This window comes from Ptychodera flava, chromosome 3 (assembly GCF_041260155.1).
Source record: "Ptychodera flava strain L36383 chromosome 3, AS_Pfla_20210202, whole genome shotgun sequence".
Taxonomy (NCBI): Eukaryota; Metazoa; Hemichordata; class Enteropneusta; family Ptychoderidae; genus Ptychodera; species Ptychodera flava.
In genome coordinates, this window is record NC_091930.1 from 48632414 (window position 1) to 48656015 (window position 23602).

Consider the following 23602-nt stretch of genomic DNA (forward strand, 5'->3'; position numbering starts at 1 on the left):
AGCAACACACACACCTACACACACACACCTACACCCACACACCTACACACACACACACACACACACACACACTCATCCACATCCCACGTTGGAATTAATAAACGCTGCATCCATAACCATGACAACAGCCGCCATGTAAAGCTTGACCAGAAAGAGAAACTGACATGCCTGTGTAAGGCATTTTATTGACCTTCATCTTTAAACGTCAATCCCATAAAAATATCAAATCTGTGCATTTGTGCATTCTCGAAAATTGATATAAATATACATTGATATAAATATGCGTGTTGAGCACTCCAATTTTGTTCAATAAGTGATAGTGGAATTCGAATTTCAGCCCAAAATGACAGTTTACCATACATATGCGAATATATTGAGATTTGCTAGTAACGAATTCTTTCAATCCACAACTTATTGTATTTCATTACACCTCACGTATTATTCAGGTACTGTGATTGGCTGAGCCTCACTCACGTGATATAGAACAAAAAGTGATAGAACATGGCTTAGGTGATATAGCCCTGTCGCGTGCAGTGATATAGCCCGCTACCACGTTCTGGAATACCGCGCGTCCTTTCTGCGCGTACCTCATCATCGCGTACATTTGCTTGGTATTTTCTGTAAAGCAATGGCTTTTGAAAAGGTACAAGAAATTAGCTCGACCTGAAGTACACGACGACGTTTAGTACATTAAACGAGAAAAGCTTGAACAACACTGTCTTCTTTTTTAGACGTTAATTCAACTTCATGTAGCATTGCGATCGAGCAACAAATAGAACGTTTCACTGTGGCGAGTCTCGATCGACACTTGACTGCATTCTGAGCAAAGTTTCGAAAACAAGTGTTTGTTCGGTGTAATAAAATTAATGACACACGCTAGCGCGGGCAAGATCACGATTTGTTGCCTGCCCTCGGGCTGGTGCTCATGACGGTAATATTGATGATACCCTCGCCTTCGGCTCGGGCATCATCAATATTACCGTCATGAGCACCATCCCTTGGGCGGGCAACAAATCGTGATCTTGCCCTTGCTGGCGTGTGTTATTATTTAACTATGTATCCTTTTATATAATATGCTTGATTATTGACCGAATTTTACTCTGACACATCATGGTGCAAACAATCAACAATTTCCTCCAATCCTTATCAATCTATATCTGCACAATTATGTGTGTTTGGCAATAGGTAAAAATGTAGTACTACGTGATTCGAGAAGGGAGATTAGAAGTGTAGTCCCTACATGTGTTCTACAAAATGCGATAAGGTGATTTCCAATATTATCATATACCTATGCCCTGTATTGTGTCTGCACTGAGTTCAGTGACATGATTTATCATGTTGATTTGCATGTCAATAAAGTGATACGCCTTGTTGATTTGCATATGAAAGGAATGATCAGCGCGTCTTTCTTTCATTCAATTGAATATTTGCATATGAAAAAGTGATACGACCTGTTGATTTACATAACAAAGCCTGATACGGCCTGTTGATTTGCATACCGGACTGCTGACATGGTGGCGCCCTAATCAAAACAAACCATGGTGCCCGTCTACGTCTATGATTTTGACTTTGACTACGATATCATGTCCGATCGCCAAAAGTGGCAGGGTTTTGAAGCATTTGAAAATGCGGGGTAACTAAATAAAACTCATGTGTCGATATCGGATTAACCTGCTAGTAGTGCTACCAATTTGAACAAATTAAAGAGCAGAGCATCACACCGTATTAAAGGGCAATGACAGATCGATGACAGACCAGCAGTTCCGCCCGTGTATAAGCACAGACGCGCAGACGACAAGCAAAAGTGCTATCGGACATGTCGGAGGACCGGCAAATTCAAAAGTACAACTTTCAAAAATGTCATGTATTCATGGCAAATGCATTCTGGAAAATAATACCAAACACAACACTTGCATGTATCGTACCGATTCAGTAGATATCCTACATGTTTGATGACAGAGTTCAAGCATTTCTCTGCTCAACCGTAAAATAATTGTCAATGAGCCAGCTGATAGATTACGTCAGACGCTAGTATATCAATCCGCCTCAGCAAGATGACACAAACAAATGTAGTCCATCAAGAAAAACCACAGTGAAACGTATCATATTCTAATATACGAGATTTATTCATTCAATAACGTGGACATAAGTATATGATAAAGAGGTTATCCCTCGATATCACCTCTTGGTAGGGTCGTATTGCTGCTCGTGCGGTTGTGGGCCGCATCACACGAGTCGCGTGCCCACAACCGCACGAGCAGCAATACGACCCCACCAAGAGGTGATATCGAGGGATAACCTCATATTATCGTTTCACTTGATAACGGAGTCCAAGGGACATACACGTACGGATAGACAAAGGACAGTTTCAACTTTTTGATCAGCCTAAGACCGTTTATATTACAGATATGAAAACATATCAAATTCCAGATTTCAAGATTTCAACTTTTGAAATCAGGGACGTTGTTTAGATTGGAATTCTGTGGGAGGTATCGTTTTACAAAGTTGACCAATCCCCGACACTGCATAAAAACCCTATAATACTTACTGTACTAACATGGATTATTGCCTGTATTTTAGCCGAAGAGTGCATATACAGATGAATACAGTCAAGAATCCATTTTTTGTATTCAGCAAGCCTGTATTCATGTGGATTCATGTGAATTCACGTGTATTATACTATAATACAGGCAACTCATTAATGTGAATTTATCTGAATTATCGGGTTTTCATGCAGTGCGATGTCCTCCGGCCCATCGGCATGTGACGACTGAAAGTTCCCTTGTACCGCTAAATTTCCGTTAAATGGAGCCCGCAAGGTGATGTCCATGCTCAGTCCTTAAAAAGCACGAAGTCTTCCTCGTCTGCGATGAAGTACCGCTTGCCATCCACTACGCGCAGGCAATTTTCTGTTATGTATAACATTGATTTGTCGGTAAGTTCCTTGGAGCAGATTTTCCTGAAATCACGCGTGCCACACAAGAAATCTAAAATCATATTTCCTTCTTTCGAATCTTCTTTGAAGCTTTCCTCAAAACAAATACTATGTTCCTGCGTCGCCACCTCTATATGTACGTTTGGCAGTGCTTGTTCAAGGCTCTCCATCAGCGATAAAGAGCCGTACACTATCCGACGAGCGTCATGTATGCCTTCAATCTTCCATAGATACTTCAAAAAACTCTCCCAAATGCCTGTTCAGCGAGAATAATTGACAATAGCGGTTGAACAAAGGTTGAAAATAAGTTTTTGCATGAATGTGCTGAGGCCATGTTTAGGCTGCGTTCACAAATAGCGATTTGGGGTGGGGGGGGGGGGTGGAAGAATCACGATTGAAATCTTTTTTTTTTCAGATCCCCCCTCAATACTTTAAAAAATTTCAAATCCCCCTCTATATGATCAACATTTTTCAAGTCTCCCCCAACTATCACAAACGCGTATATCAGTAAAGGATGTGTGCGCAGAAAGAATAAACACGTATTGCGCCATTCCGCTCACAGGTGGTCAACACTACCTGTTATTAGCAGTTTGTAAAGTCATATTCCTAAATCAAGTTCTTCAGTTGATTCGTTTTTAAACGCATTAGTGAACTTTTTGGATTTATCAGTCTAAGCCAACTTGAGTTAATCCAACTTTGGCCAGGTAAATTGCTCCTGCCGAAGAGCACACAAAATGATGATCATGAGACAGTAGGCAAATCGTGGATTCTGGCTTATTGTCATAGTGTAAAAGATTGAGCACAGTGACCTCTAAAAAATTTGTTTCAAAAGTACAAGACATATATGAATTCGATGCCACTCAAAGTTGACAATACTGAAAGGTTCAATTATTCTATCAAATAAATATCTTCATCTCTGAAATTTGGGGTGTAATAATGCCAAATTCGGTTAAAAAAATAAGTAATTCAATTTGAATTCAATTCAATTCTTCAACTACCATGTACATCAGAGTCAGAGCTATCTCCGTCACTGCTCAGGTCTGCAGTGACAATGACATTGCATTATCAGGGCGGTACCTATTAGTGACACTACCCCTAGGGAGTAATTGTATTAACTTTGATAATATTGACAATATTTTTGTTCAATTTATACAAATTTTTTCTTGTTCTACTCCCTACAGCTTTTTGAACTGTCCATTATTCAGCTTTCTAACGCAGCCTGTGTATGTGTACCATGCATTTGTATCACTGACAACTGACTGTCAGTCTGGACTCTAATCAAATTATCACCTAACATATAAGCTTACTTATATATACAGGCTTTGTCGACAAACTGAATATTGTGTGTTTGAGCATGCTGTAGGGAATCATCAAGAAACTTTAGTTGATATATTGCTTAGAAATATTGCCAAAATCATCAACAGTTGCAGCTTCTGCCCTGGTACTAGACTCGTTTGTTTGTTTTTTTTATGACAAATCATACATGTTTAATTTTTTTCAAGATAAAAGTCCTGAAATGTGACAAAATAGTTCTAGATTTTGTTAAAGTATTACAAACATTACAACAATGGCATGACATAAAAATGGTACCATTTTTCACTGAATTGCCAACAACAACTTGGAATTGTAAAATGTAAAACGTAAAAAAAGGGAACCAAACACTTTTTTAGTCCCCCCTACAGGCCGAGCAAAATTTTAAGTCCCCCTTCCACTACCCCAAAATTTTCGAATCTCCCCTGACTTTCTCCAGCATCTCCCTCTAACCTATTTTGTGACGCAGCCTTATGAACAATTTGCACAGTACAATGTATTTAAAAACATATGTTTAGCTAAACATTATGTTATTCATGCAGTAATGTACTTTGCAGCACATGCTAGAGTCACATGTAAAGCTCTTTGCTACATTGGATGTGGAAGTTGCGGCACCTGGTGAAGATTTTTGTGACGCCATTTAAATATAATGACGTCGGTAAAATTGACGACACATGGAAACTGAAAAAAATGATATAACAATACGAGAAATTTGGGCCAATCGTATGTTGCTGGTTGAAATCTGCAAAATAATAACATTGTTTGTAAAGTAAATTATTTAATTGAGATTTTTAAAAGTTAATGAAAAGTAAAACATTAGAATCAAAACAAGTAACGTTGTCATTGTTTGGACATGTCACACCTGAGAGTTGACAAAAATTTGTTTGAGTTGTGCTAGGCGTGACTATAAGAAAAGTATATTGTCAAACGGCATGAAAGTCTGTGCCTAAACTGACAATTAAAATGTTCCTCACTTTCGTTCCACTGAGACCTCTTAACCTGGTCGCGATAGTTCGCTCAGATAGGTGGTATTTACTTCTAAATGTACAATACAAAGCGATCTCACAATCATATCAGTTGGCACAACAGTTCCGCCAACAACAATATTTATTACCCAAGAATAAATCAACAACAACAGCGGGTATTCGCAGATACCCCCGTATTGTACAATGATTGACAACTCGCTAACAAGTATAGCAAACCTGACAGTAACACATCAAAGAAATTGTTTCCGTGACGTCACAATTTACTTGAATAACACTGAAAACATGATAGCTATGTGCTAGTAAGCCTTAATGTCTTTGAACTGGCTGTACTCACAACACATAGAAATACACCAGTTCTCTGTTCATATGGTGTGCACTCAAAACAAACTCAGCAGTCTAATAGTGACAACTCTTCAGTATTTCCGGTCACTATGACAAATAAAAGTTATCTCAAAGTTTGAACACACTGTAGTAATTTACAAGTGTACAGAAAATAAAGGTAGCCTATAGCAGTGAGGCTTTAACTCTAAACTGATACTCGAACAATGCAACAGTTCAGTAAAATTCAGTAAACACTAAACGTCAACCTGAACTCAGTTGTAGTTCTATCAAACTAATACAACAGTATTTCAGTGTCAGACAACTTGTACAAACACTCATACTATTCTAAGCCTTCTTGTAGGGAAATAACAATCGCCCACTTTTCGAACCAATTTCACCCACGATCCAAACTATAAACGTCCCTCCAAGCGGCAAAGAATCACTCATACAAAATCGACTTACACTCGTGTGTGTGTGATTATTAAAGCACGATTTCGATTCCGCCGAAAGCTCGGATTTGTAGGCAAAGTTTACACAGTTCGAAGGACGAGAATCTTTGTTGTCCTACAAGCGTGTATATCTACTAAACCTGATCGTTACTGTTCCTGGCGTCCGGTCCGGTAGCGCGGCGTAGCGTTGAAGGTGCATAGAAGTTCCATTTACAGGCTGGTGAGTTCCCACTCGCGCCGAAGCTTCCGGTCTGTCCTTTCACTCGTAGCTACGTCACTCGCCCACACGTGGTCGGGCTCGATGGATCGTTCTGTCAGAAATTGTCTCTCTTACCACATATGAATGTTCTCTAAATGTTCCTGAGTCTCACCCGTACTAGACGGTGTGATGGTTGAGTCAGTTCTGACGTTCACAACGTCGGAACAGAAAGTTTGAAATTCGACTGTACACAAGTCGCGTCCGGCCCCATGCCGTCTTCCAGCTTCTTCTTCTACGTCACCAGACATGTGACATAGTATACGTCATAGCCCGCCAATCACTGGCGTTTAGCCGCTCAAACTTTCTTGGCTGGTGTTCTGTTCGCTGGCTACCGCACAAGACCAGCAAAATGTTCTCGAATTCACCATCTCCATCCAAACGTACAAAGATTTATAGAGTCTATATCTCCAGCAATATAACATCGCATAATCTCCGAACAATCCTATAATTATTGTGTAAGTGTACTGAGTGCACAAAACACATTCACTCAATCATACGTGTAGAAATTGTCTGACAACATATGAAAGTTACTTTTTCTCTATTAAATAAAAAATGAGTGAAATCACACATGTGATACCCTCCCTCCCCAAAGCATGTCATCCCTTATCCTCCATTTCCACCATCGGTCGATAATCGGCCGACTGGGAGTGTAAGGGGAGACATGCCAACAACCCTCCCTGGAACTGCCCCTACATGGAAATATGTACCACACAACTCTTTACAGTGGCTTTGACTACAATAGCTAAACTTCATCTTAATACGGACCTATTACATTGCGGTCTAATAAGGATGCGTTTGCTCTTCCTTGACAATCTAGAAGTCCTACCTACAAGTAACCACTCTAGTATATAAGGTATACCAGGTAAGCCCTCTCAGGGTGAGGTGTAAATACATGCAGCAGAACAGTTACATAATACGAATGTTCACAGATATGACCAAGGGTCATCCAAGGACAATCCAGGTGGGCACTGTTGGGGTGACTCTACAAAATTACACTGCTAACCCTGCAAGCAAAAGAGACTGAAGCCATATAGGTAATGAATGACTGGCTACTCTGCTGCAAACAGTCAGTGCTGACTACACCTATAACAAATACTGTAAGAAATTCTGTTAACATAAAAGAACAAAACCACACATAGACTTTGGCAAACATCGCAGGCTAGCGACTTGACAGGTTGCCGCCGTCTATATATTTGTTCTGCGTATAATTTGTTTGACCAATGTTCAACACGCCTCCACATCCAACCCGTACCACACATCTCTGGTACTCTGTCTCCGACTCGTGCCATGGCCGACTATCTCTCCGCCGCATGTCACACCGTCCCCCAACTTGCTAAGCCATATGAGAGGGATAAATGTCAACTCGAAATCTTGCAATTACGCTAAACGATAGCGTGTACGGGAACAATGCAGCAGGGCGAGAATTCCACCTAACACACCTGGTGGCAGGACCCTTTGAAATACTCCATCACAAACGGGCTCCTCTTTACATAGTAGCTACATGGCACACACACCTGTACATGAATCGGTAAGTGGAAGCGGTCAATGCATAACTTAAAATTTGTTTGGTAACATTACTCTATAGTCGTCCATGGCTGACTGTCGGTAATGGTATATATCGCCAGTCTGATAGATATGGATTGTTTCCAAAAATAGGTGGCTTCGGCTGTGAAGTCGGCAGGCGACGAATCTCGTCCCTCTTGCAGACTCCAACATAACTTGGCTTTCTCTCAGAATTTCTCATAGCAGCCAGCTTTCTCGCAGAAAGTTGATGACTGTACACTTCTCTGTTTCTCAGACCAGGTAACTCTATTCTTGTTCTAGTCCCCTGGATCACAGGGTAGCAAGGCATCTGAAGTGGTTCACATCCCACTAATTCATTGTTCGGCATGAACGCTGGTGCTTCTGCATTTAACCTGTGATCGACATATCTCGTATTACTGTAGCCATAATACTGTGGTTTCTGTCGATTTCTCGTTGGATACCGTCGTTCTGTAGCTGTGTCATCTGCTACTTCCGTTTCAACCTTGACGCTAGGGGAATCAGTCACATCCTCATCATGTTGACTTGGTTCCGACGCCTGACTGGTAACATTCACCACATCTTCTTCGCAGTGCACGGAACTCACAGCATCACTCTGAGCAGTCGTATTCACATTTGCATTGCTGATATGGGTGTCTGACAAACATGTATCTGTAGACTTACCACTCTTGTCGTCGTCAGTACCACACGACATGGCAGCTGTGTCGTCTGGCTGAATGTCTGCTCCTGCCATTCCCACATTGTTGCCAGATGGAGTGGGTAGCGACACATTGCTGTTTGGGTTGTTGTCTAACGATGCTTCACCCATCTGTGCTGACTCGTTCCGTTGCTGATCATGAGGTGGACTGATGCCTTCTGAATCACCATCAGAATGTGACTCTTGTTCAGGCGGATTGGCTTCTGGCATCTGTACTTCTGAGGGTCTTGTTGGACTACTTCGTCGTACTCTTATTCTCTGAGCCCAATCTCCATCACTGGAAGAACTTTCACTTTCTGTGTCGCTTGGTTCTGCAGCTGCTCTATTTGTATGTCTAGTCGGAGTTTGTATGCGGGTATTTGGCCGAGGGGGTTGTCTCCTTGGTATGCGCATAGGGCGATCTGGAGGAATTGCTGGTAGTGCGTAGCATGGCATCAGTAAATTACGATGGACTGTCTTACGCTTCTCTCCAAACTCTGGCTTCAGTACGTAGACTGGGAAGTTAGGGTTCACCTTTTTCACGACTAGATAAGGACTGTGTTCCCACTTGTCAGCAAGCTTCTGTTTGCCTCGGATAGACACGTTGGGCACCAACACACGATCACCTGGTTCCAATTCAGCTTCTTTGGCCTTCTTGTCATACAGGTACTTGTTCTTCTGCGCCTTGTTAGCCATTTTGCTGCCCGCTATCCTGTAGGGCATTTGCAAGTCCTTTCGCAGCTTCTCCACGTACTGGTCGTATGTCCCCTCCTCTTCATCAGTAGGCGCTAATCCAAGGTATAAGTCTATCGGCAATTTCGGGTGTTGTCCATGCATCAAATACCAGGGGGAATAACCTGTGACCTCATGCGTTGTGCAGTTGTATGCATGAGTCAGCATTTTGACTTGTTGAGCCCAATTCTGTTTCTGTTCTGGCTGCAACGTACCTAACATGCCTAGTAACGTCTGATTGAAGCGTTCCACAATTCCCGCGCCTTGAGGGTGGTATGGGGACGAATGCGACTTCTTCACGCCCAACAAAGTACAAAGGTGAGCAATCAACCGACTCTCAAAATTCCTCCCTTGATCAGAGTGGATCCTGGTTGGGATGCCGACTTCCTGCAAGAATGTATCCATCAAGACCTTTGCAGTTGTCTTGGCAGTTTGATTTCTAGTTGGCACTGCTATGGCATATTTAGTAAAATGGTCCGTCATGACCAAGATATCCTGGTATCCTCCTTTTGATCGCTCGAGGGAGAGGAAGTCTATGCACAGTAACTCTAAAGGCATCGTTGTCAATATCGGCACCAAGGGAGCAACTACACGACCTCCAGCTGCAATCTTCCGGCGTGTGCACCTCTCACATTGACGGATTATGTTGATGATGTCATCTGTCATACCCGGCCAGTAAAATCGCGACTGCATCAGTTCTATACTACGCTCCTGGCCTAGATGACCCATCTCGTCGTGTAATAAATCCATGGCAGTCTCTCTATGGCTGGGTGGTAAGTATAGCTGGTATACTGTCCTACCGCTCTTTTCTGTTCTTTGCCTGTACAGCACACCATTACGCAACCTATACTTCTTCCATTCTCCAATGCTGCAGATACTTGGCGAGTTTCTGACGCACGTTGCTGACGGTCAGGTGGTTCACCTCTTTGGACATAGTTGTATATCGCACCGATTGTCGGATCTGCCAGTTGTAGATCCTTCCACTCAGCACGACTAATGGTGGGTAATGTCGTAGTACCTTCTGGCACCAGGTCAGCCAACGTCTGGACATTACACCTTGGAATTTTGCCGATAATTTCCATGGCTGGTACCATGGGGACAAGTTTACTTTCAAGAATTGCCACGACCATCTGGCTACTCATTACTGTTGTTTCTTGAGGGGTTGGAGAGACCCAATCAAGCCAGTGAGGATGTCCTTCTGCATCTGTTGAGTATCCCGACTGTGGTTTCCTAGAGAGCGCGTCTGCGTCTCTGTTGAGTACTCCACGGCGGTATTCAATCCGAAAGTCATAATCTGCCAACCTTGCCATCCAACGATGTCCGGTAGCATCTAGCTTGGCACTGGTGGTGACGTACACTAGGGGATTGTTGTCAGTCAATACCAGGAAATGGCGGCCTAGCAGCATGTCAGAGAACTTATCCGTCACAGCCCATTTTAGCGCTAAAAACTCCAGCTTGTGGGCTGGGTATTTCCTCTCACTTTTCGAGAGCCCACGACTGGCATATGCCACCACTCTCTTTACATTTCCCTCGTGTACCTGGTATAGTGCTGCTCCAAGCCCAAGTAGGCTCGCGTCAGTGTGCAGCTCGAAAGGCAGTGAGTAATCAGGATATGCGAGGACGGGTGGGTTTGTGAGACGCTCAACTAAGGTGTCGAATGCCACCTGACACTTCTCTGTCCACACAAATTCTGGTGGCTTCTGTCGTACCATCCTTCCGCCCTTCGTCCTGTGCTTTACGTAGAGTCCTGTGGTCAAGTCATTCAGGGGCTTCGCGATTTTGGAGAAGCCCTCTTCGAATCTGCGGTAATAGCCACACACTCCAAGGAAAACTTTGACTTCCTTAGCACTGCGGGGTACAGGCCAGGTCTTAATCGCTTCAGTCTTCGCTGGGTCGGTCTTCACCCCCTCATGCGACACAATGTGTCCCAAGAAGCTGACCTCTCGCCGAAAGAACTGGCACTTAGAAGCCTTCACTTTCAAGCCATGCTTCTTCAATCGCCTGAGTACCTCATCAAGACGCTGGCAGTGCTCCTCAAACGTTGAAGCAAATATCACAATATCATCAAGGTAGACTATACACGTGCGATTAACCAAGTCTCCGAGGCACTTCTCCATTGCACGCTGAAAGCTGCTAGCGCTGTTACACAGCCCCATGGGTAAACGGAGACATTCGTAATGCCCAACCGGAGTCACGAACGCTGTCTTCTCGATATCATCTTCGTGCATCAATAGTTGCCAGTAGGACGACTTGAGGTCAACTGTGGAAAACCAGTCGGCTCCCTTCAAGCATTCCATACTTTCCTCAATCCTCGGAAGCGCGTAGGCGTCCCGGATTGTCTTGCTGTTCAAGCGTCTATAATCAATACATAGCCGGGTTGTCCCGTCTCTCTTCCCAACTAAGACAATCGGCACTGCGTACGGCGAGTTAGACTCCCTTATGACGCCACAATCCATCATGTCTTGTATCAATCGGCGAAGCTCCGCGTACTTTGCTGGCGGCAGTCGACGATGTCTTTCTCGTGTAGGTATGTCGTCCGTGAGTCTAATGCGATGTTTCACTAGGTCACACTTCCCTAGGTCTATATCACCTGTAGAAAATGTACCCAGATTCCGACGAAACAAATCACGCACCACTCCAAGACGTTCCTTGGACAATAGTGTTGGGTCTAGATCAAATTTGACACCCTCTATAGTAGTGCCTTTAATGTCATCACATGAGTCACTGTTGGTATCAGCCTGGATACTGTTTATGGTTGCATCCAGTCTACTCATAGGGACACTCTCTACAGTTGTCACTGCGTTGATTTCCGCGATAACACTGCCAGGTCTGATTGTTATGTTGTGGTTGTTACCGTTGTATAACCTGACAGGAACTGTAGACTGATCCACTTGGCAACGCATCGCTGTAACAACTGGACTGGCCGTTGCTGTACAGCTGGGTGACAATGCTGGTTCAACGCTGACTATGTACTCATCATTCGCAGTTGCGCCTGACAATTTGCCGGTCACGATGACGCTACTTTCCGGGCGAATCATAACTGATCTCTTCAGAAGAGCACGTGCCGACCCCACATGGCCATCCTTGCCAGCGAAACAGTACCTGGACTGAATTTTGTCATACGCTTGTCTTCCTGGGACGGACATCTTGTCAACTTTATTGTGATTTGATTTCTTGATGACTGCCGCAGCTCGCATACGTGGTTCAAACACATTCGTGCCCAGTGTTATAGGTATCTGGTCTCCATATTCGGTGTTGGGGACAACTATCACCAGGGCATCCATCGTCTGTTCTACGCCATATATCGCTGACGGCAGTCTCACCTGTACTTCCAGGATCCCCAACACTGGAACAGCTTGGTCACCGGCTCCAAGTATACGCAAATCATCAGCCGATGCTTCCAGCGGCGGTCAGAAAAGTGTTTGTCGTAAAACCACTTACTCAAAGTAGTAACTTGCGAACCTGTGTCCATGAGGCAGCAGGCATCATGGCCATCCACTACAATCGCCTCTTCATATGCTGGTCCAACCACTCTGCGGCGTATATCTGTCTGCATCATCCGCAGGGTTTGGTCAGTTGTGTGTACATCCGACGGTGTCGTTCTGTCATCTCCGTTTGATGCATGATACCGTTTTCTACGTTGTAATCTCCTGCGCTGATACCTAGCAGGTGGGTCACGTTCTGGCCGAACATTTTTGGTTTGACTCCTGTCAGACTTACGGGCCTTGTTATTTGACTTGCCAGATGCCGACAATGTTTGTTTAGAGTTGTCTTTTGTATTTTGTGGACAGTCCCTAGAGAAGTGTTCTCCCTCTCCACAGCGGTAGCATGTTGAGCTCTGTTGCTTGGGGTTTGGACAGTCTCGCACCAGGTGGCCAACATCGCCACATCCAAAACAGCATCGAGGTGCCCTGGGCCTAGCCGCATACTGTCTATCTGTTTGTTGTTTAAGTCTGTGTTGTTGGCATTGCTAGCGGAGCTTGAACCCTGTGTGCCATACCCCGAAGTAGAACTAACTTTCATCTCTAACATGTCCAAGCGTTGCACAACCGAATTCAGAGATGGCTCAAGTTGTCGGGAAAATTCTCTAGCTGCACTGTCTATGATGTCCTCTTCAGAAAGCAGTGTCCTCTTTGAGTTGTCTGCCATCTCCTCGTCTTCATCGGCAATCATTTGGTGGGCAGCAGCTGATCTCGAACGCGATGTCGAAGGACGGGCTGTCTTCGCTCGCGGACTTCTTCCTCAGCCTCTCGTGCAGCCCTACCAATTCATCGAAATCGTTAACTTGGCTCACCCGATGACGAATACTGTCTCTAACGCCTTCGTCTCATAAACCTCTCCAGAATGTGCTTCTCAGCCGTTCATCCATCGCTGACTTGGGTATACCACCCTTTCGCTGTACCTTATTCAATTCCTCCTCCAAGTGGTTAGCAAAGTCAGCTATACTCTCATTATCTCTTTGAAGACCCTTACTATAAAAGTTTGCCAGTAAGGTTTCTGCTGATTGAACGTTACCATAGCGTTTGCGTAATTTCCTCAACATTTGGTCAAACATGACTGTCGGTCCCATTCCATCAACTAGTCGGACCGCACCACCTTTCAATGACGCTCTGATAGTTCGTAACATCGACATGGCAGACTCTTTATTTCCATGTATGTACGTCATGACCTCCCCTTCCCATGTCTGGAAGTCCACGTCAGACTTGCGGTTTACATCACCAGAAAATGTACTTAACTTGTGTTTGTCTCCCAAGTACACGGCTGTATAATTACCATCGCTGTCTCTGTAAGTCGTAGGGGTAGCGTCAGAAGTTTGCCACTTTTTACCATACGGGCCAATGGTCATCTTTTCTTTCTCCAATGCATTGTCTAGACGAGCGATTTCGTCTTCAAACATGTCTTGACGTGAAGAGGCAGGTATGTTGTACTCTCCTGTACTCAGCCTTGTTGATCTGGGGCGCGAAGTCTCTCCTGTAGCAGGTGTGAAATTGGGCGATCTTGATCGGTCTGGTCGCGCAGGCGTACTCTGTGCCACACTACCTCCTCCTACCGCACCACCAACTCCATCAGCAGCATCCCCGTTTTCCTTCGCACACCTGTACTGTTCTCTATGCTCCCAATCACGCCGTTCAATTTCCTGTTTTCTATACCTCTCTTCTACTTCTTTCTGAAATTGGACATTTTTCTCATTCTCTTCTGCCCGCATGGCTACCTTCCAAGCCTCTCTTGCTTGTCTTTTCATCCGAAAACCATTGCTCCTTCGCCTGGTTTAAGCGTTCACTCTCTTCGACTCTCCATCTTTGTTTCTCTTGCTCTAGCCTGAGTGAAATCTCTCTCTCTATATCTGTTTGGGTAAAGTCTTGTGGCTCACCAGCTCTCCTACCGACTGCTGTATCTGCTGACGGGACAGATGACACTCCTGGCAAGCGCCTCACTCCCCGGCCAGCCATGCCCAACGAACGAGGGGTTGTTTCATCCGATGCCATTCTAGTCGTTGTGCAAATCACAGTTGCAAATACAAGCCACACACACAGTGACACACAGAGCACGCAACTTACAGTAAATCACTTTGAAACTTATGTAACACTATACACTTGATAATGCTATGAAATGTCAATATTCTTAACATCAGACAAAGCTGGTTGAATAATTCTTTTATCAACTGTTTACCACCTGATCTGGATACTGGGCACAACCTTTTTGTTAGTTAATGCCCCACGTTGGGCGCCATTTATATGTCACACCTGAGAGTTGACAAAAATTTGTTTGAGTTGTGCTAGGCGTGACTATAAGAAAAGTATATTGTCAAACGGCATGAAAGTCTGTGCCTAAACTGACAATTAAAATGTTCCTCACTTTCGTTCCACTGAGACCTCTTAACCTGGTCGCGATAGTTCGCTCAGATAGGTGGTATTTACTTCTAAATGTACAATACAAAGCGATCTCACAATCATATCAGTTGGCACAACAGTTCCGCCAACAACAATATTTATTACCCAAGAATAAATCAACAACAACAGCGGGTATTCGCAGATACCCCCGTATTGTACAATGATTGACAACTCGCTAACAAGTATAGCAAACACTGACAGTAACACATCAAAGAAATTGTTTCCGTGACGTCACAATTTACTTGAATAACACTGAAAACATGATAGCTATGTGCTAGTAAGCCTTAATGTCTTTGAACTGGCTGTACTCACAACACATAGAAATACACCAGTTCTCTGTTCATATGTGTGTGCACTCAAAACAAACTCAGCAGTCTAATAGTGACAACTCTTCAGTATTTCCGGTCACTATGACAAATAAAAGTTATCTCAAAGTTTGAACACACTGTAGTAATTTTACAAGTGTACAGAAAATAAAGGTAGCCTATAGCAGTGAGGCTTTAACTCTAAACTGATACTCGAACAATGCAACAGTTCAGTAAAATTCAGTAAACACTAAACGTCAACCTGAACTCAGTTGTAGTTCTATCAAACTAATACAACAGTATTTCAGTGTCAGACAACTTGTACAAACACTCATACTATTCTAAGCCTTCTTGTAGGGAAATAACAATCGCCCACTTTTCGAACCAATTTCACCCACGATCCAAACTATAAACGTCCCTCCAAGCGGCAAAGAATCACTCATACAAAATCGACTTACACTCGTGTGTGTGTGATTATTAAAGCACGATTTCGATTCCGCCGAAAGCTCGGATTTGTAGGCAAAGTTTACACAGTTCGAAGGACGAGAATCTTTGTTGTCCTACAAGCGTGTATATCTACTAAACCTGATCGTTACTGTTCCTGGCGTCCGGTCCGGTAGCGCGGCGTAGCGTTGAAGGTGCATAGAAGTTCCATTTACAGGCTGGTGAGTTCCCACTCGCGCCGAAGCTTCCGGTCTGTCCTTTCACTCGTAGCTACGTCACTCGCCACACGTGGTCGGGCTCGATGGATCGTTCTGTCAGAAATTGTCTCTCTTACCACATATGAATGTTCTCTAAATGTTCCTGAGTCTCACCCGTACTAGACGGTGTGATGGTTGAGTCAGTTCTGACGTTCACAACGTCGGAACAGAAAGTTTGAAATTCGACTGTACACAAGTCGCGTCCGGCCCCATGCCGTCTTCCAGCTTCTTCTTCTACGTCACCAGACATGTGACATAGTATACGTCATAGCCCGCCAATCACTGGCGTTTAGCCGCTCAAACTTTCTTGGCTGGTGTTCTGTTCGCTGGCTACCGCACAAGACCAGCAAAATGTTCTCGAATTCACCATCTCCATCCAAACGTACAAAGATTTATAGAGTCTATATCTCCAGCAATATAACATCGCATAATCTCCGAACAATCCTATAATTATTGTGTAAGTGTACTGAGTGCACAAAACACATTCACTCAATCATACGTGCAGAAATTGTCTGACAACATATGAAAGTTACTTTTCTCTATTAAATAAAAAATGAGTGAAATCACACATGTGATAGACACAATATACCAAGATGGTTTCAAAGTACTTACCACTGTTCACTGTAATCAGCAGCATCCCTCCATCATTCAGAAAGCCGTATAACATTGTAAAGATGGCCTTATCGTGAAAAAAGTAGGCTGATTGAGGGCAATGAACGATATCGAAGTTTGGCTGCTTCGTCAACTGACCAATTTCATGAAGATAGGTTTGTACAGTCATTGTTCGAAACTCAAACTGTACACTGTTCCATTGGCCCTGGTCCTGTTTTGACTTGGCTAAGGCTTCAAATTTCTCGGTGTAGTCGCCCGATGGTTCAATCACAACGTAGTCGATGGGATAGCCTCGACTCAGTATAGCGTCGATGAATAGGCTTTCTCGTTCCCCTTTAAGAAAAACATAGCAATGGATATAAGTCATTTCTCTTCACAAGTAGTCTCTTACTCTGCTAAATCTATATCGTGCTTGTACGAATCTGTAAACCTGAACCACGGGTTTTCGAATTAGAGCTCTCTTGCCTCAACGTTTTAAGGCCTTCATTTATGGGGTCTAGATTATAAAAAAAACGTATGAATTTTTTCTTAAAAATAGTGCAGTTTGCAATTAAACTAGTCAACTCAGTCTCTTGATGGGTAATTGCCAATATTGATGTGTAATTGATAATTAGTGAAGGCTACATTTCATTGACTTAAACATGTACAATGACGCATCTTGTTCAATTTGTGAACAACGTAATTAGGAAAAAGAAAAGATGGAAGAAAAAAAATTACTTTTTATATAGGTTGTGTCATATAAACAGTAATCGTTTTACATCAGCAAGCATGCGTCTTGAAAAACACAAAGGAAAATGGCCAAAAGTAAAAAATAACAAGAAATGACCACAAAAGCCTTTTCCCTCAACAAAAATGCATATATAGTAACAATGAAAAACCGATCATTTGAGAAAACTCACATGGACGTACGAAAGCCCGTGAGAGAAATCTTCTCAAGCAAATAGAAATAATTATTTTATACGCACGATATAGTTTCACAAGAAAGTTTCTCGTGCCCACAAGAAGGTTACCCTTGGGCACGATAAGGAAGGAAACATTCATTAAAGCAAATCAAAAATAACAATTATTTCATACTCACGAGAAACTCTTTCATTTAGCACAAGATAGTTTTTCGTGTTCACGAGATATTTAGTTCTTTTTGTGTGCTTTAAAAGATGTTCCTTACGGGCTTTCATATGAATTGGATCCGAAGAGAAAAAGAAATCACTATTTTCGGTGCATATAGCGATTCTATCATACTCTGGAGATAGTGTCACATTAAAGGGACAGTATTTGTATCTTTTGACTTTTTTTTTCATTTTTTCGATGACTAAATTCCCGGTCAAATCAATAGGAGACCTAAATTGTGACTATGGACGGCTTCAAGGATATGTAAAACCACCTTCTTGCTCTTTACGGCAAGTTTCAATGTTGGTAAGGGCGTCCGCGCAATTTGAACCAACCGCTATGATTGAACCCCAGCACATGACCAATATTACTACGCATTCGTCAACTATCAAAGTACAGGTAGAAAGCTGAGCGGCCGTCACCTTCACAGTAACTTCAGCACAATGCATATCGATGAGCTCACGGTGCATAAACAAATGCACGTCTCACAAACTACTGTCAAATAGTGAAATAACTAGGGCATTTGCTTGTAAGTTTGATTTTAGTATCGATGACACGGACTGTGAAACACATAAAACCATAAACGCAATTGGGTCAATGGTAAAACTAAAACGATGTCGGATTGCTGTGGTGATTGTGAAACAGCACAGTCGCTCGAGAGCTATTCAGCTCTGGGACTATTCGCCCCATAGACGAGTGTACAGAAGCGAGAAATACCCCAACTGGGCACACAGTCCATGTAGCCGACAATGAGATGCAAATGATATGCGGTCAAGTTCTCCTCAACTAACTTTCAGCTGGTTCTTCACTTTCTACTATTTTATAGTATTTTTTACAAAGGCACAGACTTATTCTACCTGCAACTTAAAACTGATTTCTACTATTTTTATAGTATTTTTTACAAAGGCACAGACTTATTGTACCTGCAACTTAAAACTGATAGTGATTTTGTAGCTCATTCTTTACTATTTTTCATAGTTATTGGTAGCCGGTAACAGACACTTCGTGTTCGTGTCGGCTTCATGGACGATCTGCCCAAGTCTGGAAACAGAATGGCTATAAAAACCACGCCATGTCACATTCTGTGTCCGATTTCACTGAGAAAATTAGCAAGTTCATCTATCATGCAACCGTCGATCGTTCCCTATCATTCTAAAATTTCATACCTGATACTTTATCTGATTCAAAAAACGCCCGTTTCGTGTGATTTTCGGCCCGATTCGATGGACACCTCGCCAAAATCTGGGGGTGCGCAACATTCCGGTCACCCACAGTGGAACGTTGGGCACCTCCACTTTACTGACGTTAGCGCCGCGTACCCATGAGGGGTGACTGGAAGGTTGTTCATCCCTTATGTTTTGGCGACGTGTCTTCTGAACTCGGCCGAAAATCACACGAAAATTCATACCAGATACTTCATCTGCTTACAAAATGCTCATTTCCTGTGATTTTCGGCCGAATTTGAGAGACACTTGGTCAAAACATAAGCGTAAGCAACATTCCAGTCATCCCTCATGGGTAGGCAGCGCCAACGTCAGTAAAGTGGAGGTACCCAAGAGGTGACTGGAATGTTGCTCAAACCCCAGGTTTTGGCGAGGTGTCCGTCGAATTCGGCCGAAAATCACACAAAACGAGCGTTTTTGAATCAGATAAAGTATCAGGTATGAAATTTTAGAATGATAGGGAACGATCGACGGTTGCATGATAGATGAACTTGCTAATTTTCACAGTGAAATCGGACACGGAATGTGACATGTGAAATCTTCGCCACCTTTTAAGATTTTTAGGGCATTTTCTTTGCCATTACGTTGGTTCGTTTTACAAACACGACATGATCACTTGTTGAACTTGGAAACATCGCACTCGGACAGTAGCATCTGTGACATCGCGACACCGTGCCGAGCGGGTACTGTACTGTCGATTGATACTGCTCGCGATTGGAGTCACCTCTCGATACACAAGATCTGTTTGAATGTTGTTATTCTCTAGGCATCGTGTAATTATTTGTATCAGTTGCATCGCATTTTGAACCTAAAGTGAGTACATCGCAATGACAGTTGCCTAGACTCTATAAGTCGCTTACGGCCTCCGTGCCTCCGACCCACTCCCAAAGTGGTTAAGATAGAAGCAGCTGAGCACATTGTGTATCTAGCCCTGCATACAGGTCTGTGTGTTCCCGGCGTCATACGGCCTCCTCGCCGTATAACGCCGGGAACACAAAGACCTGTACGCAGGGCTAATCGTGTACCCAGGCGAGGCGGGTGTGCTCGAAAACGAAACTCAGTGAGAGTTTGGGATTAAAAATGGGTTGTTTTTTGTGGAGAAACTGCACGCCGCAACCGAGGTGCTGCCAGCGATTTGGTACAGCCCTGCTACGCAGAGCTAGCTTTCACCCAACAATGTACATGATGTACGTGTCAGTCGCCAAAGCAGCTTCAATCATAGACAGTAGAGGCCCCTCTGTTGTATATGCTTCAATTTCGCGATCACCTCGACAATAACGTGACTGTCTACTGAAGTTTATCCCTTCATTGTACTCTGTTTTGACTACAAGTCTGTTTTGACTGCCAGTCTACATATGGAGGTACAAACCAGACGAAAAAATAGGCCTTGTCCGAGTCGTCGGCTTCTTGCAGCTTGTAGGCATTTGAAATGCCCATTACAAAAATGTGCTCTGTAGCAGCAAAGAATGGTGTATCTGAGAGCAGGATTGGCCGTCAAGATCTCCATGAAAAACTGACCGTCAAAATGTAACGGAGCAAACGAGAAGGCTCCGCTGACCTCCCTCTGAGCTCAGACATTATCTCCGTCCTGTGGCGCAGCAGGTCAAAAATTTGCATAGTTCATTGCGCATGCAAGGTAGACATTAGCAATATGACGATCTGTGTAAGACGCAGTCTTGGCAATATGACAAGCCAATTAAAACTGTGTGGGGACTCTTGTACTAACACAAATAAATGTTATTCACTGTCCAATCTGCCCGGCCTACGATTTCCGGCCAAACAGGCTACAAAAAGTCAGAAGCCATCTCGTCGCCAGTCATTGGCAACACCCGATAGAGGACGCTACGGACTGAGATAGATTTGAAATTTCTTATCGTGGACATAGTTTTAACGATAGTGCTGTTTGCTTCGAGCTGGGACACTTTAAAAGTTTCGTCATATGCACAGCGTGTTGGATATTGCATTTTGTTGGAAACTTAGCGTTTTTTTTTTTCTTAAATGTTGACTATAGATGGAGACTCGAGCATATTGGACGATACTACGGACTGAGCTAAGACGTGGACGGAATTTTAATCTTACTGCAGTTTGCTCTGAGCTGAGACATTTTGATAATTAAGACACATAGCGTGTCGGATATTCCGGCAAAGTAATGACATTTTTCGTAAGCATGGACTTTAAATATTATTAATATTATTAATCTTTATTTAAACTCGATAACTTCATAGATGAAACACCTCTTTTCATTGAGGTCGAATAGACAAAAGAAAATCATATTACAGCACCAACTTGAAAACACGAAAAACACAGAAGTACAAATATTAAAAAAACTACGAAGAAGCATCAGACAAGTAAATAGAATACAGAAAGTTGTTACAAGATTTCTTAAAGCTATGATTGATTTGGGGAGATTGTTATATTCATCCACACCCGCAACAGACAAAGTGTTTTGATAAAGAAATGTACGTGCTTTGGGAACTTTAAGGAGGTTCTGATTGGAAGAACGAAGTGATCTGGAAGGGATATAATTATTGAACATACTGGCTACACAATTAGGGGTTAGATTGTGAGTTGCTCTGTAAATCTGGGCCAAGATATAGTCCTGAGATTATTGTGGATGCAACCAAACGTGAGTGATTGGTCATTTTTTGGCGTGGACGGAGTTTTAACGTTAGTGCAGTATATTCTGAGCTGAGACATTATAACCCATACGTCATATACACAGCGTATAGGATCATGCACATTGCTGCCAATGATTGACTTTTCGTATCCATGGCCTTAAGATAGAGTTATGAGCTTATAGGAGGATACAACGAACTGAGATAGATTTTAAATTTCGAAGCCTGGATGTAGTTTTCATCTGCATTTTGCTCCGAGTTGAGACATTTTAAAAGTCTCGTCATATAGGCCTACACAGCGTATTGGATATTGCAGTTTGTTAGAAACTTAGCGTTTTTTCTTTAAAATATTGACTATAGATAGAGTGTCGAGCAAAATGGAGGATGCTACGAACTGAGATAGATTTGAATTTTCTTATCATATGTGGAAATATTTTTAACGTTAGTGCAGTTTGCTCCGAGCTGAGACATTTTAAAAGTTTCGTCATATTCACAGCGTATTGGATATTGGGGTTTGTTGGGAATCGGCGTTTTTTTCTTAAATGTTGATTACAGACGGCGACTCGAGCATATTGGAGGATGCGACGGACTGAGATTGATTGGTAATTTCTTGACATGGACGGAGTTTTACATTAGTGCAGTTTGCTCCGAGCTGAGACATTTTGATAATTTATGTTTACAGATTACACATAGCATGTCGGATATTGTGGCAAAGTGATAAATTTTTCGTAAGCATGGACTTTAGATATAGTCCTGAGATTATTGTGGATGCAACCGAAGGTGCATTGAGTGATTTGTCAATTTTTTGGCCTGGACGGATTTTAACAGTTTTAACGTTAGTGCAGTGTGCTTCGAGCTGAGACATTATAATCGTTTCGTCATATATACAGCGTATTGGATCTTGCATATTGCTGCAATAATGATTGACTTTTCGTATCACTGGCTTTTAGAGAGAGATGTGAGCTTATTGGAGGATATAACGGACTGAGAAAGATTTTAAATTTCGAAGCCTGGACGTAGTTTTATCTGCAGTTTGCTCCGACTCGGAGCTGAGACATTTTAACTCATCCTGGGCCTATACAGTGTAGTGGATTTTGCAGTTTGTTGGAAACTTAGCATTTTTCTTAATGATGTTGACTATAGATAGGGTGCCGAGCATATTGGATGGTGCTACTTACTGACTCGGAGATAGATTAGTAATTTCTTAACATGGATGGAGTTTTAACGTTAGTGCAGTTTGTTCCGAGATGAGACATTTTGACCGTTTCGTAATATGCATAGCGTATTGCATGTTGCAGATTACTGCAAATAATTGACTTTTCGTATCCGTGGACTTTAGATAGTCCTGAATTTATTGTTTTTGTACTATTCATAGCGTGTCGGATATTGCAGATTGCTGCAAAGTGAATGACTTTTCGTATCCGTTGAATTTCATAGAGTCCTGAGTTTATTAAATGATGTTGCAGACCGAGATAGAATGGTAATTTCGTAGCCTGTACGGAGTTTTAACGTTACTGCAATTTTGCTCCGAGCTGAGACATTTTGACCGTTCCTCATACACACTGCGTATTGCATGTTGCAGATTGCTGCAAACAATTGACTTTTCGTATCTGTGGACTTTCGATAGAGTCCTGAATTTATTGTAGATGCAACGGACTGAGATAGACTGGTCATTTCTTAGCCTGGACAGAGTTTTAACGTAAGTGCATTTTGCTCCGAGCTGAGACTTTAATAATTTTTGTACCTATACATAGTGTGTCGGATATTGCAGATTGCTGCAAAGTGAAAGATTTTTCGTAACGGTGGACATATAATAGAGTCCTGAGTTTATTAGAGAATGCTACGGACTGGGATAGATTAGTAATTTCCTAACCCGGACAGAGTTTTAATGTTAGCGCAGTTTGCTCCGAGCTGAGACTTTCGTACCTACACTTTGC

General features: G+C 42.8%; 1 protein-coding gene across 1 annotated transcript in view; it reads right to left on the reverse strand.

Annotated features, from left to right (window-relative positions):
• Positions 1-136: 136 nt before the first annotated feature.
• LOC139130193 (histamine N-methyltransferase-like) overlaps positions 137-23602 on the reverse strand; it is a 39039-nt gene continuing 15573 nt past the window's right edge. The window contains exons 3-5 of the mRNA XM_070695941.1: positions 16721-17053; positions 2318-3191; positions 137-2182 (exon numbers count right to left, since the gene is read on the reverse strand). Coding sequence (XP_070552042.1) covers positions 2833-3191; positions 16721-17053 — 692 coding nt within the window. The 3' untranslated portion in view covers positions 137-2182; positions 2318-2832. The remainder of the gene's footprint in view (positions 2183-2317; positions 3192-16720; positions 17054-23602) is intronic.